The sequence below is a fragment of the Pteropus medius genome, unplaced genomic scaffold (genome assembly GCF_902729225.1).
Source record: "Pteropus medius unplaced genomic scaffold, Ma_sr-lr_union100, whole genome shotgun sequence".
Taxonomy (NCBI): Eukaryota; Metazoa; Chordata; class Mammalia; order Chiroptera; family Pteropodidae; genus Pteropus; species Pteropus medius.
The window spans coordinates 7,504,562-7,518,252 of NW_024344253.1; the positions used below are offsets into that span (position 1 = coordinate 7,504,562).

Consider the following 13,691-nt stretch of genomic DNA (forward strand, 5'->3'; position numbering starts at 1 on the left):
TTCATAAGATGACAGGATTTTCACACATTCGTTGACTAAACTTAACTGCGGGAGAGTTCTAAGTAAAGCGAGTGACTAAGAGCCAGAAATTCTAATTCGAATATCCACTTAAAAACAGAAGAAAGAATTTGGAAGGGAATTTGAGAGACTACTTATTCCAGCCTCATTAACTCAAGAGCAAACACAAACCACCCCTGTGGGATGAACTGCAATTTAAGTTTTTTTATTTTGTGGAATATACAGAGAAAAAAAACAAAAAACAAAAAACAAAACTCTATGCCCTCTTCTAGGAAAGCATGGTAGTTACCCTGACAGGAAAATCTATTATAAATACCTCAATGTCTAATCATGTCCTCAGCTTGCTCTCTGATCACAGTGCCAGTGGAAATGGAGAACAGATGCTCAACTCTTTTGTCTGACAATCTTGCACATACTTGGGCTGAAGACGGGTATTAAGCCCTCAGCATGCAGCACGGTGCCTAGCAGAACACAGCTTTCTCCCTAAATGATTGTGGAAGTGGACGAGGCAGAGTCAGGTCACTTTGGATACAGGCTCTCAGGGCTTAAGACCATCTAAGGAATCATTTTACATGTTGCACCTCATTCTTTAGTATATTCAACGATAAACCCATATACTCTCTCTATTATCCCGTATTTAAGATATTTATACTTCCTGGGCATGTGAGACTACGGTAAAAACAAATGTTAACTATAACGTGTTGCCCACTTTTGTATCTTTGGTGCTTAGCACAGTGAGTGGCACACAGAGGGCAAGCAAAAAGATACGCTGAAAGAAAGACCGTTTAGGTCCAAAGGTGGGAATTGATTGCAATGGCGGAAAAAATAGTCACTATAAATAAAAGAAGACATTTGCTATGCGCTGGAAGTATTGGGGATACCATAACTCTTTATTTCAATATCTTCTTTTCCCACAGTATTAACCAAATAAAGTAATTTGCAATTTTGCATTTATTTATCTTTCCTTGGCTTTCCTTTGGATGAAGGTGCTCAAGGTGATAAAAACAAACAAACAAACAAAACCAAGTAACAAACACAAAAGAAACAACAGAAGAAGTGGGAGTAACTACTTTGGAAACTTACAAAATTACTTAAAACAACATGGAATTTGGTGTGCAACTCTGGGTCTGCATTCCAGCCCCGCCACTTAGTAACTGGGTAACCTGAGGCATCGGTTTTCTCATTTATTAACCAGAAATATTTCAGGGAAACTCATGTGAATTAAATAACTGACAGTTCCTGACATTAAGTAAGTATTCAATAGATGGTTATTATCAGCAATTCAATAATTAAAGTTGATATTTTAGTCTCTTGATCCAAATCAACTTAATTAATGTACTAAAAATTTTTAAGTCTAATATGACAAAGACTTTTTTGGAAGAGGAAATATTCAATTAAATGATCTGAATTTGGTTTTATTCTTAGAAACAGAAGATACTGGATCTAAGCCTTCCCTAGACAGAACTGAATATGTCTACCATACTCTGACAGTTGTCCCTTCATACCTGTGGGACAGGTGAGCTACATGGCTTGTTTCCCTTCACGTAGAAAATTGATAGGACTTTATGAATGATTAGATGCAGGAAACGATGGAGCATGAGGACCCTAGGATGAATTACAGGTTTCCAGCTTGGGCAACTAGATGATGGCATACCTGTGGCATACCAGCTTCTGTACTGGTTGCTGGGAATATAGAGGTAAATAAAACACGTTGGCTAGTTCTGTCCCCCAGGTAGGAAAACGAGCTGTCAGAGGATAATAGATGCAATAACCAATTCTGTTTGGATGCCCATTGAAAGGCTTCTCAGGGGAGGTAACATTGGAACTGGGTGGGGGAATTAAGGAAGCAAGAAAGGAGTGTCCCCGAGGTTAAAGGAAAAGGAGTTGGAATTTGAATAGCTCTTTCCTGATGGTCTTTGTTTCCTTGGAGAAGGGGAAGGCTGAATAACTTGGTGACACGAAGGTAGGCAGGAGTGGGTGAGCAATCTGGACACGTGGTAAAGATTTAAAAGAACCACTATAAGGAAAGAGAAGCGACTGTCTAGGGAAAAGACTGTTGAGTAGTGATGAAACAGGCTCTAAATGTACTTGAAAGCCATGGATCGGAAGTGGTATCTACCTGTAGGACCAATGGCGCTATCTCCAGAAGCCCATGGCATTCCCAGGGGCAAGGCTATGAAAAAACCAAGGGTTGGATGACATGGGTATTTATCTAACAATCACTAGATTAAATTATAAAAAGCAAAGTAGGTTCCTTTATTTCCAAGAGAGCGGTTGAGTGATCAATAGCACCCAGTTCATAGGGAACGCAGAGGGAATATGGGGTTTGGACCCCGACTCACCATTTTGCATTTTCTCTGCTAACACTTAAGCCAGTGCCTGAGTGGACAGTGGTTCTGTTTGTCGGCTCTTCAGTCCAGAGAAGCTGACTTGGGTCTAAGGTGGGGATGGCCAGGTCAGCTCCATTGCTGACCAGGACAACAGGAGTGTCCAAGGCACTCTCCTCCGAAGCTAGAGGAGGGGCGGGGAGTGGTGGGGGAGGGGCCACAGGGTGTGGAGGAACGGCAGACTTGGATTTGCCTGTGGTTAGCTCCTCGGTCCCAGGGACAGTCTGCTCAGTTTTGAGACTCTCCACCCTGGTCTCCGAAGGCTCGGACGTGCCAGAAGTGGTTGCATCTGAGGACGGTCGAGACGCTGGCTGCTTGCCAGTTTTTTTCTTGCCCTTCGTGATTCCCACAGGCCCTGTTTTGTTAGAAACCGTCTCCTTTGAAGCTTTGGGATGAGGCGAGGTGGAGGAAGTAGATGGTGAAGCTGATGCTTTGGAGCCAGTTGTTTTTTTTGAATGAGAGGAACCAGCTAAAACAGAGAGATTTTGCATTAAAAGTCAAAGAAGACAACACACTTACAAAATAAACTGAATTGCTATGGTCAATGACAATGTTCCCTTAAAAATTTTTTAAATGTGTTAAATAAATGAATAAAAGAAAACAGACTAGTAATGATAATGGTTTTGGTTTCTGCCGCCTCTCTGCCTCTACTCTAGGAGGGAGCAAGTGATGCTTGAGGCAAAACCCTAAGGGACAAGAGTCCTGTCTTCTCCCTCCTGTCTTTAGCCAAAGGTCAATCCTTAGTGCCTCTGGGCTACCCGAAAAAATCCCTGTAGGCTCCAGAGAAGGGACAGTATCTTGTGTAGAGGACAGACATTGGCAGCTATGTGGAAATAATACAAGGTTGGGTTCATCACAAGTTACACAAGTTCTATGATGTCTTCCTCGAAAAAGAGTGGCCCACATTCAGAAGAGGTGGAGTATGTACCACCAGCTCCCTTCTGGGCCCAAAGCAAATTGTCTCATCTTATCGCTAAAAGAATAAACTCCAAACCAGCTCTCCCCATGGCTCCAGAGAGAACAGCTTGCCAAGCTGGCCTCTACCTCCATCTGCAGTGGCTACGGGGCAGAGTGAAAACAGATGGCCGCATATAAAAGACAAGTCCCCTTCAAAACATCAAAAGGCAGAAAAAATTCTTTTCTACCAAAAAAAAAAAAAAAGTCTAAATGGGTACCATTTGAATCATTTGGAGGGAAAGAGTATCATTCTCAGATCTTCTGACAGCTGCTCGTGTTCCTGGAGGGTCTTTTACAGAAGACGGCAGTGGTCTATTTGCCTGTTTCTGGGTAGGGCTGCCTTCAGCCAAATCATTCTCAGGAAAAGAAAAAGCTAGGTCTCCTTTTCTACAGATCATCAGAGGAGACACCTGTACACTCCCATGAGAGTACACTTTTGTTAAATGATCTGCATGCCCTAAAAGTTCCTCCTAGCTGCGGCTTCTGTTATAATGCTGTCCGTCTCTTCTTTTTCGTGAGGGGTTTAACTGGCTTCCACAGAGCTATTAGAAAATATCTTGTTAGTATGATGAAGCCAATCTACGATGCATGCAGACATTATTGTAAGTCACCTATGGTTATGACTTTATTGACGTCAATTTTGGGGGTCAAGAGATGAAGAAGAAATGAGGAATAGACAATGAGATGTTAGATTTCACTAACTTCGATATACAACAAGAAGCCAGTCTCATTTCATGACAATATTCAGGCTTAAAAGAAGTCTCTATGGCTTAGGGCTTTATTACTTTAGATATACACAATAACTATAATCCCCCTACCCCAAGTCTGGGCCTCTTAATACTACCTTTTTTTTTTTTTTTTTTTACAGTTTTATCTTTATAAACTCTGGTTCTAGAAACAGGTTACCTATGGCTGGCCAGCTGGCGTTAACACTATTTTTTAAAAGTTAACAATCTTCACTTGTTTTATAAGACACACTTATTAAGCATATTCTTACAATCTAAGTCCATTCGAAATTTCTTTTTTCACAACAAAAATGCTAAGAATTTTATGTCTAAACATGTCCAATTACTTTCTTAGGTAAACTGAACAGAATCCCTTCCACATATCAATTCTAATAATTTTTTTTAAAAGAAAATTCTGTCTATTTTGACAGCATGGTTAGCTTTAGCATGGCTTTAGGGAAAAGATAGTTTTTTCAAAGCCTGGAATGTGAATTCAAGCCATGTTATTATAGTTTTTAAGTATCTTTTAAAATGATGGGACTTTGCTGAAATCAACCATGTAGTTTGAGTCATCTTGAATTAAGACCATGACTAAAGAGATGCCACGTCTTCTCAGTTAAGTACTCATGCAGTACATAATACAGTATGAGAAAGAAACATTATAGATTTTGCCTTACTTCACTGGTAAATCAGCTGAACGTGCCAAATAGATATCTGGTTATCTGGAAGTCTATACTAATTAAGTAATAGAGGAAGAATCTAAACAAATAGCTTTTTTAAAGAACTAAAAACATCTGACTGAAAATTAAGAGCTGCATTTGAAGTAACTTCTCCAGAAGGTCACCATTATTCAAATGAAACGTTACCATGCAGACAGTTCTAAATGGTTACAAAAGGAATATCAGTTGGATTCCGATGGAGCATTATCAGCGTCTGATGAGAGGATCCTGGTATGACAAGCTTGTTGGTAAACTACAATGCAGTCCCTGTTTCTCTGTGGTAGCAACATTCTTATATACACTGTGGACTGGTTGGGCCTCTTTCAATATGATGGATAACAGGCTTGTACTATTCTCTTAGGAACATCATGAGTCTATATATAAATCTTCAAATCTCTGGAAATCACTCAAAAATCTTTCACAGAAGTTGTCCCCTGCTCTGGCTTAATCAGCTTTCTTGTGAGAGAAGCAAGACAGAGTCGACAGTGAGCCGCTACCATGTGGGGCATGAGGAAGTGGGAAAGTGTGCAAGGCCGCGTCTTAATTCCAAAGGACAGGGTGACAGTTTGGGGCTTTTAAGAAGTGGATCCGAGCCTGCCTCACTTCAAGCACTGATCCTAGGGTGTGAGAGGCAGTTTGGGAAAAAATACAGACACCACCGAGAATAGATGATGACACGTTGAGGGCAGCTGGTCTCTGAGGAAATGGCCCAAAGGCACTGTTTGCACAGCATTCTGAGACATTTCACTTTAGACCTTATTAGAAGAGACCCAGACACTCAAGGTCAAAGGCAGAAGAGAGAAACACAGGGAGAGAGACATCTATTTACATTCGGAGGTCTATCACACCGTCCACAAAGCCATTTTCTAAATTTGAGCATTTCGGGTATGAAAAAGATCAATACCAAGGCAACTATGAGAAAGTTGCTGCTGATTTTAGGGAAGATAAGGTTTGTTATAAAACAGGAGAATTTTTATGCATAGAAGCCACCCAGCATGTATGTTCTGACTAATGTCCTTTAAAAGCTGGATGACATGGTAGGCTTCTTCATTCCATTTCACTAGAAGAATGAAAGCTCTACTTGGGTTAAGCATATCTGAGTTGAAAGGAAAACTGGATATACATTAGTTACAGTTATTGTAAGTCACCAAAACATCCCCCTGGTGATTTGCAATAGTGACTTGTAACCAACCACTAGGCTGCTTTTCCTTATAACAAATTGAAGTCTTCTTTTACTGTTTGTGGGGGGTGGGGTGAGCAATGAGTATGTAACTTTCAACTCTGCTGAAACAGTAGTGATTGGATACAGAGTGGTGGGGTGGAGCTGAAGCAGATGACAGGTGCCTTTTTGAGTAGGTATGTGGGCAGATGCCAAAGATACAAGTGTCATATTCTTATGCGAAAACTTAAGACATTTTGAAAGAAAACCAAAGCCCAAAAGCCACCCATAGACTTAAAAAGGCAGAAGGCCAGTTGATGTCTCGATAATGTCACATCAGATCATCGCACTCATCAGGCACCCTACTCCGTTTCCTTCTACTGGTCCTTGTGCAGACAGCGAATACTCAGGATGAAAGAGGTCTCTTCACCCCAAACGAATGAGGTCAACTAATCAACTCGGTGACTTTCCTTAGAGGTACCAACAAAAGAATCTCCTAGGCATTCTCCGTGTCAAAGCTGATTCCACTGGTGTTACATTCTGACACCAGACATCATTCCTAGAAAAAGCAATTAGCCCCACCCCAAAGTAGAGCACCCCTAGACTCAATCCCCCGGGGGCATACTCACCAGCCTCTCGGGTCGTGTTTCGGCTTGCTGGCTTGGGTGGAGGGACGGGGGCTTGCTTACCAGGAGCCCTGGTATTTTTTTTAATAGGAGGCACTTCATCACCCTTGGGGCTGGCCCCAGCAGCAGCCCCTTTTGGAAGCACAGGTGATTTTTTGGGTTTAGGTTTGGGTTTAGGCTTAGGAAGAGTTGAAGGAGGTGGAGCAGGAGCTGCCGGTGTTTCAGAGTGGTTTTCAGTGTTCTCTACAAATGAGAAAGTGAACAGAAGCAGACTGATACAGACACACACTATATCAACAGAAGGAGCGAGACACACAGTGACAGTGATACAAACAAGCGGCTGCTTGGCCCTTGGGAACCAGAGTGGAGTCTGCACCAGAGAAAGAACAAAGTTTGGGGTAAAAACAAAGGCTGAAAGCCACATGGGTGTGTTGTCCGGCTGCACTGAACACTCCTGTGATCCAACAGGGTTGCACAAATTACTCTGATGAAGTTATAGTGACGATGAATGTAAATGTCCACCGTCAGGGGCCGACACCAGACTTGAACTGGTGGTTGCTAAATGATGACGAGGACTTGAGTGCTAAATTGAATTAAACAAAACCGAAGGGCCCCCAAGAGTGGCAGATGAGCGTATTACACACATCTCCATGGGGTAAGGACTGACCATGCAGCAAGGACTGTGGACTCACAGTTACCTTTGTCCCCTCTACCAGCGGACTTTCTCTGAGAATTCAAACCCGTTAATCTGGAAGAGATTTGTGCTTTGTCCCATTGTGGTCAAAAATCAGTCATTTTTTAAGCTAAGGAAGACTGTAGAATCTTTTACAGGAAACACAATGCACTGGAGAATAAACTCTTTTCTACTATTAAAATTTTCTCAAGCTCTCCCAGTGCAGTAGGGCAACTTCCTGTTTTGCAATAACTTCCTCTGATCTTCTCAAACAGTGTCATGATGATAGGTACAGAGGGCGGAGAATCCTCTCGAAAATCAAACTTGTTTTGTAATGTAAATTTGCAATGTAAAAAAATTCTGAAAAGACAAAGGTTAAAATTCAGTTTTTAAAAAATTCACATCTAAGTACAGAAATCTCTCACAAGGTTTAAATTAACTGGAAGAGAAACAGAATCAGTCTCTCGTTACTGACAGTGGGGATGTTGAATGTTCATTTATATAGTTATATCTGTATTTATTCTAACACTGGCTGATTGTAATTAAAATAAATTAAAATATAGTTCTGGTCCAAAGAGCTAAGCAGCATTTCTTTAAAAATGAAGCACAATTAAAAAATAAAAAATAAGACAGTGTTAAGACCAGACTAAGCCTTCACTGGATATATCCTCCCGTTATTGAATTATTGAATGAAGAAAGGGTTTTAATATTAGAACGCATCACATTTTATTATTTCTTTTATTTCATTTCTCATGCTAGTTAGTGTGAAGTGAGGACTTCACCCTCCTTTTTTCTATATCCCCATAAATTCACATATATAACCACCATAAAATGATTTAAATTATGGTAGGTAATCAGTAAAACTTTTCTTTTATTCTCCCTCAGCCACGAAATCCACCCCAGTCACTGGAGCCCAAGTTCACCTCTCCTGCATCTAATCTTAATTGTAGCTACTGATTCAACATTTATCAGAGGCTACTTTCTGTTTGCCTTTCTGTTTATACATCTGTCTCTCCAACTAAGTAGTGACTCTCCTAACCTTCCTGGTCTGAACCAGAAGGCCACTTAATCACGAAAGTCAGTTAGGGTTGAAAACAATACAAGTTAAGGCACATCTAAAACATTTTAACACACAACATATAGAGACACTGACACAGGGCAGAAGCCTATTCTTTAAATACTTCTTTACACTATTCTCTGTAAGATTAGCTCCTAGCATAATACCACGCACAGAGATCAAGCCCAGTGATAGTGTCTATGGTGAAGGCCAGTCAAGCTGAACTATAAAACCTGCTATCTTTATTCACACTACAAATCCTCACTTATCTTATCCTCTGACTTTATGGCATATCACAGAGGGATCTTTTTTTCTTTCTGCCTAAGGTTTTAAATTCTAGTTATACCCCCAAAGAATCTAGCTTCTGGGTATGCGAAGCAGGAGATGGTTGACATTTGGGAATGACAGTCCCTACTGGGTTGAAAATGGACACACTGCACGCAAACTCTCGGCCAGCTCCTGGGGAAGCATGCTCCACGCCTTCTTTCTCTGAGAATTCTTACCAATTGTCGGTGTATGTCTGCCACATGGCCAGTGTTTATGTTTACTCTGTGGCGATTCCTAAGGGAATCGCACACAGTATGCTTTTCTGACTAAATTATAAACTCCCTTTGCCTGAACTTTGATATCCCATCAAGCATATGCTTTAAACATGTCTATTCAATGAATGTGACTAATTGGCAGTTAGTTATTAACAACACACATTTATCTGGGAGGTAATGAATTCAGTCAAGTTACATTTTTTATTATGATCTGAAGACGTGACATAAACGGATGAATTCTATGAGTATTATCTTTTCAAGAGGAGGCTAAGAAAGGGCTGCCTATGCACTCTGGCTTGAAAACAACAGCATTTCACACGACAGTCTGTATGGTAGCTGTTTACTATATTTCTAGGTCTGGTTCCTTCCATCACATGAAGAGCTTAGTTCAGTAACACTGTGAGCAAACCCGAGAACTGCATGCATCTTCACTTTGCCTAGAATGCACTTCTGCCCCCATCCTTCTCCTTCAACTGACTGCCTCCTTCTCGTCTCCTGCAAATCACAGTTTGGAAATATCTTCCTCTACGAAGCAGTTCTGGTCTCCGCTGCCAGCTCCCCTGGCTTGCTGCACTCAGGCCTTTCAGAGTACTTGGCATCTTGTATTGCAATTGCCTGTTTGCATGCTGGTCTCCTCGTAGGCCATGAATTGCTTGATGGCGAAGGCCATTTCTCATTCACCACTCTTCCTGGCCCTCCGTAGAGTCTTACTTATGACAGACCTTCATTATTATGTGTGGAACAAATATATTAAGTCACTTCGTTGAACGTCCTCAACAATAACTCAGTAGAAATAAAATCACATAATTTTCAGCCTTCTCATCTTTTATGCCAAGCTATATGTAACAGATTGATGGTCAGCTTTTCTGCCTCTTCTATGTTTAAGGGCAGCTGCTGAGATAGACTAAAAAGAAACAAGGAGCCCTGAAGGCCTTAAGGGAAAAGTCTCCAGGGCTGCCGGAGGAGGCCGAAGACCACTGTACCCAGAGGCGGGTGCCTTCGGGAGCTGCAGCAACACTCACGTATCTTAGGTGGGGCCTAAGAGCAGTGTGCAGGCCACTGGCCATTTGTTTTGTTTTCTATGACACTGATGTTTCAAATACTAAAGTACTGACACACGGTCTTAAAAAGATATAAAGCATCTGGGATTTTAAAGGCATGTGATGTAGTTCTGCAACTATAACCAATTACTAGATGAAATAATGCTCCTGGATACATTTATTTAATGTAAAAGGAAACAGCGCTACATCCCAAGATAAAAGGTGAATTAAAATCGTGGGGCGGTGGATTTGCACGGCAGTGAGCTCAAACAAGGAGTGAGATCAGAAGAGGAGCAGGGGTAAAAGTGAATCTTAGGGCGTTTTTTTTTTAGAATTAAATGGTCTCTTTCCAGAGAAATGAATGGTTACCTTTGTTCCTAAGATATTTTCTATTTAACGTAATACTACGTGACGTGAGTTATGAGTGACATGCATCTTACTCTCCCGAAGTGGCTTCCATATCGGACGCTTCCCCTCACTCTCGGTGTGGCTCAGGCAGGCGCACGGATCACACAGCGAGAGGGAGGCGACTCTGTCTAATTAGCGGTGTGGCAGCATGTGGAGCATTTCCATTTCCTCATGTGCAGAGCAGCCAAGCAAGATGCTATCTTGGACCTTATTTGACCAAAAAGAACTGAATGTACTAATTCTAAATAAAGAATAAGAAAACAAAAATATCTCTCAAATATCCATGGGCCTATGAGGCCTGCCATCATCTTTTCAGAACATCGAGACCTGCTGGTTTAATTAACATAAAACTGTCAGCGACTTTTTATTAGGTTGATAAGAGACATGCTTCCTCTGAAGTCTGGCCAGTTCACTGACTGATACCCCACACGGACCAGACAAGTACTAGAGATGGCACTGTTACGTAATGAAGGATACGATTCTTGAATGTGAAAAGGCTGTACAAGACACAAACCACAGATGGATTTGAAATGTAACAGTTTGGTGAGACAGGACAGTTGGACTAAAAAAATAAAAATAACAATAAAGAAATCACTACTTGCATTAATACTTTCAACTGATTCCTCTTAAAATCCATTTAGGCGTGTTTCTATTTATGTTCCAGGAATATTATCATAAAAATATTAGTTAATTTCTTGTAATCAGCATTCATAAGCTTAGCCAGAGTCCTTCAATGGAACAAGACTGAGTAAAGCCTACTTAATATTAAATAAAGCCAAGTAATAAACTTCCAAGAAATTATTAACAGAGGCTTCTAAAAATTTTAAAGGCTAATTTACATGTCAATAATAAGGGGTTATGGACTTCCAGAGTAGATGATTTTAAGTTACAATGTCTGTAAAATGCTTTTTGTTCCTTTTCTCTTTGAAGGATTTGGATCAAGAACAGAGGAAGGGAATTCTGCTTCCAGCAGTTTCTAAGGGCTCTCAAAATGACTACAGAACCCAAACGGTTTGACAAATTTTTGCCATCCAACACAGAGGCATACATTATGGAAGAGGAAATAGCTTAGTTCCTGAGGATTCATTTCTATGCTGCATGGAAAGAATCTACCAACAAAGCCTTACTTTACGGGAGTTTCAGTTCAGGTTTGCAGAAGTATGAGGCTTGAAGGTTCTTACACCGTGACAGCCATGGTATGAAAATGTAATCAGTCAGTGCCCATGAACTTATAAATGTCCTGGTGGTCCCTGATTAACATGTATTTTGCAGTTATGCAATCTACCATAGCTTATTATTCACTCTAGAAACCTTGGTCTCTAAGGAAGCCTTCAGGGAATGGCATAATTGCCTCTGGCATATTTTGAAATTTCCAGTTGCACAAACAAATCATGGAGCAGACTATGGCCAGTCCAGCAACCCAAATCCCCAGCATCTCTGAGAACTCTTTCTGAGTCTTTCTCACAAATATCTAGAACCTAAACTCGAACCCTCAATTTTGGGTGTGTGGATGCCACCAGCTAAGCTCCCCCTGCTGAAGAGACAGTGCTGGGCTTAAAAAGCCACCTTATTTGATATTTGTCCATGCCTAGCTGCTCACAGCAGCCACTTCTAATCAGCAGAGAAAGATGTTCTATCTGCTGGCATTTTTTTTTTTTTTAAAGAAGATACTGAGAGAAAGCTCCTGAGGAAAAGATAAATTTCCAGATATCTCCAGTGATTGAAGAGGCCATCCTTTCTGATTCTTACCATTAATTAGCCCTCCTTAATAAAAAATTAAATGATGTGCTTAAAAAATGGATGCTATCTACCTGAAAAAAAAAGATCATCCAATTTCTCTTTGCTAGTTATCATTTCTCTCCTCTGTGTTTGCAAATGACCTCTCTACTGGTCTTAAGGTCACCATTTGGAACCTAAGACCTGAATCTTGACACTGAGCTGTGTTGAAGTAGAAGAATAAGGGGTTTCTCTTGATTTTACCTTTCTTATCTTCTGCCTTTTCCTCCAGAAGTGGTGCTTTTCCAGCTACAGAGCCATTACCTTCTTCAGATTTTACTACATTTTCCTCTCGGGTAGGTTCCTCTCCGATGGGTATCATGTGCCCGTTTGAATTTTCAAAGTTAACTGTTACATCTCCATCTAAAATAGGGAAAGAAACACCTAGATGTCTAATTTGATGGCTTTCTTAAAACCCAGTTTTCCAGTTACTAGGACTCCAGAGATCAGGTTCATGTTTCAGGCTCTAGGAATCAAATACATCCTGTACTGTTTCACCATGTTTTACTAAATAATTCATTCAAATGAAAGAGCTAAAAAATCCTGAGTCTTGGGGAAAGGAGCTATGGAGGGGCCAGATAGGTGCTGTTTCAAGACAGTAGGAAGAATTAGCCTGATTACAAATATAAAATATCCCTGAGCAGCGGAGTCCCTCTCTTCTTGTGCTTAGGTTTTGTTGAAGTCAGTACTTAGGAGTCTCTCTTTCATTCAGAAACTGACCCGTAAAAGGAGTAACCTGGAAAATGGAATAAACATTTTAACAAACGCCAAAACACAAGGTGAATGCAAATACACAAAAGAACATGAAATGTAATTACACATACAAACGATCAGCGGGAGATTATGAGAGTTTCTAAGCACCATCATCTCCAAAATATTACCTCTATGCTATGTTAATTTTACACAGTAATATAACTGCTACTCTACATTCAGGGAAAGATGGTAGCAAGGCTAACTTGTATTTCTGTTTTCTTATTTATGGAAATACTAAAATGCACTCAGGTAATTATTATACGTAACTGATCAAAGAGTCTTTAAGTTGGTCTAAAAGTAATTTGAAAACATTAGGGAAAACAATGTGGCACAAAGTAATTACAGAGGAATTTTTAAAAAATCACATCTGAAAGTAAAATTTCTAATATGTTATCTAAATCGGAAATAACTAATTTTAACCCCTGAACTTTCATAATTCTCTCATAGGAGTTTCTAAGGTGAAAGATTTTGCAGAAACTCTTATTTCAACAACCAAAATGCTTGAAAAGATTAGCTCTAATTCATATCTGGAAAATGTTAAGAGGCTTTGCTACCACTGTAAAACAAAAATTAATGAATTGAAGTTTTCACTTAGCAAACTTGAAGAAATGCATAATTAGACATCTAATGCAATTTTGAGTAATCTTATTTTGGCAACGATTATAAAACAGAGACCATCTTTCAAATTTTCATTAAATATGATTGAATGGCTTTGGTTCAACAATAAAATCCACTGGCCTTCCTGACAAAAACAAGCATGACATTTTAATAAGTAAAATGAATATTTTACAATTATATCATGCTGAAAATGCAAAAGCAGTTGTTGCTTAGTCATGTAACTTCCAAGCACC

General features: G+C 40.2%; 1 protein-coding gene across 4 annotated transcripts in view; it reads right to left on the bottom strand.

Annotated features, from left to right (window-relative positions):
• The window catches only part of PHACTR2 (phosphatase and actin regulator 2), a 195,487-nt gene that overhangs the window by 16,285 nt on the left and 165,511 nt on the right, over positions 1-13,691 (bottom strand). For 3 of the 4 annotated variants that reach the window (XM_039869728.1, XM_039869730.1, XM_039869729.1), the window contains exons 4-6: positions 12,292-12,450; positions 6,595-6,834; positions 2,361-2,874 (exon numbers count right to left, since the gene is read on the bottom strand). In XM_039869728.1, the coding sequence (XP_039725662.1) occupies positions 2,361-2,874; positions 6,595-6,834; positions 12,292-12,450 (913 nt within the window). The remainder of the gene's footprint in view (positions 1-2,360; positions 2,875-6,594; positions 6,835-12,291; positions 12,451-13,691) is intronic. The other variant, XM_039869731.1, reaches the window with a different exon arrangement.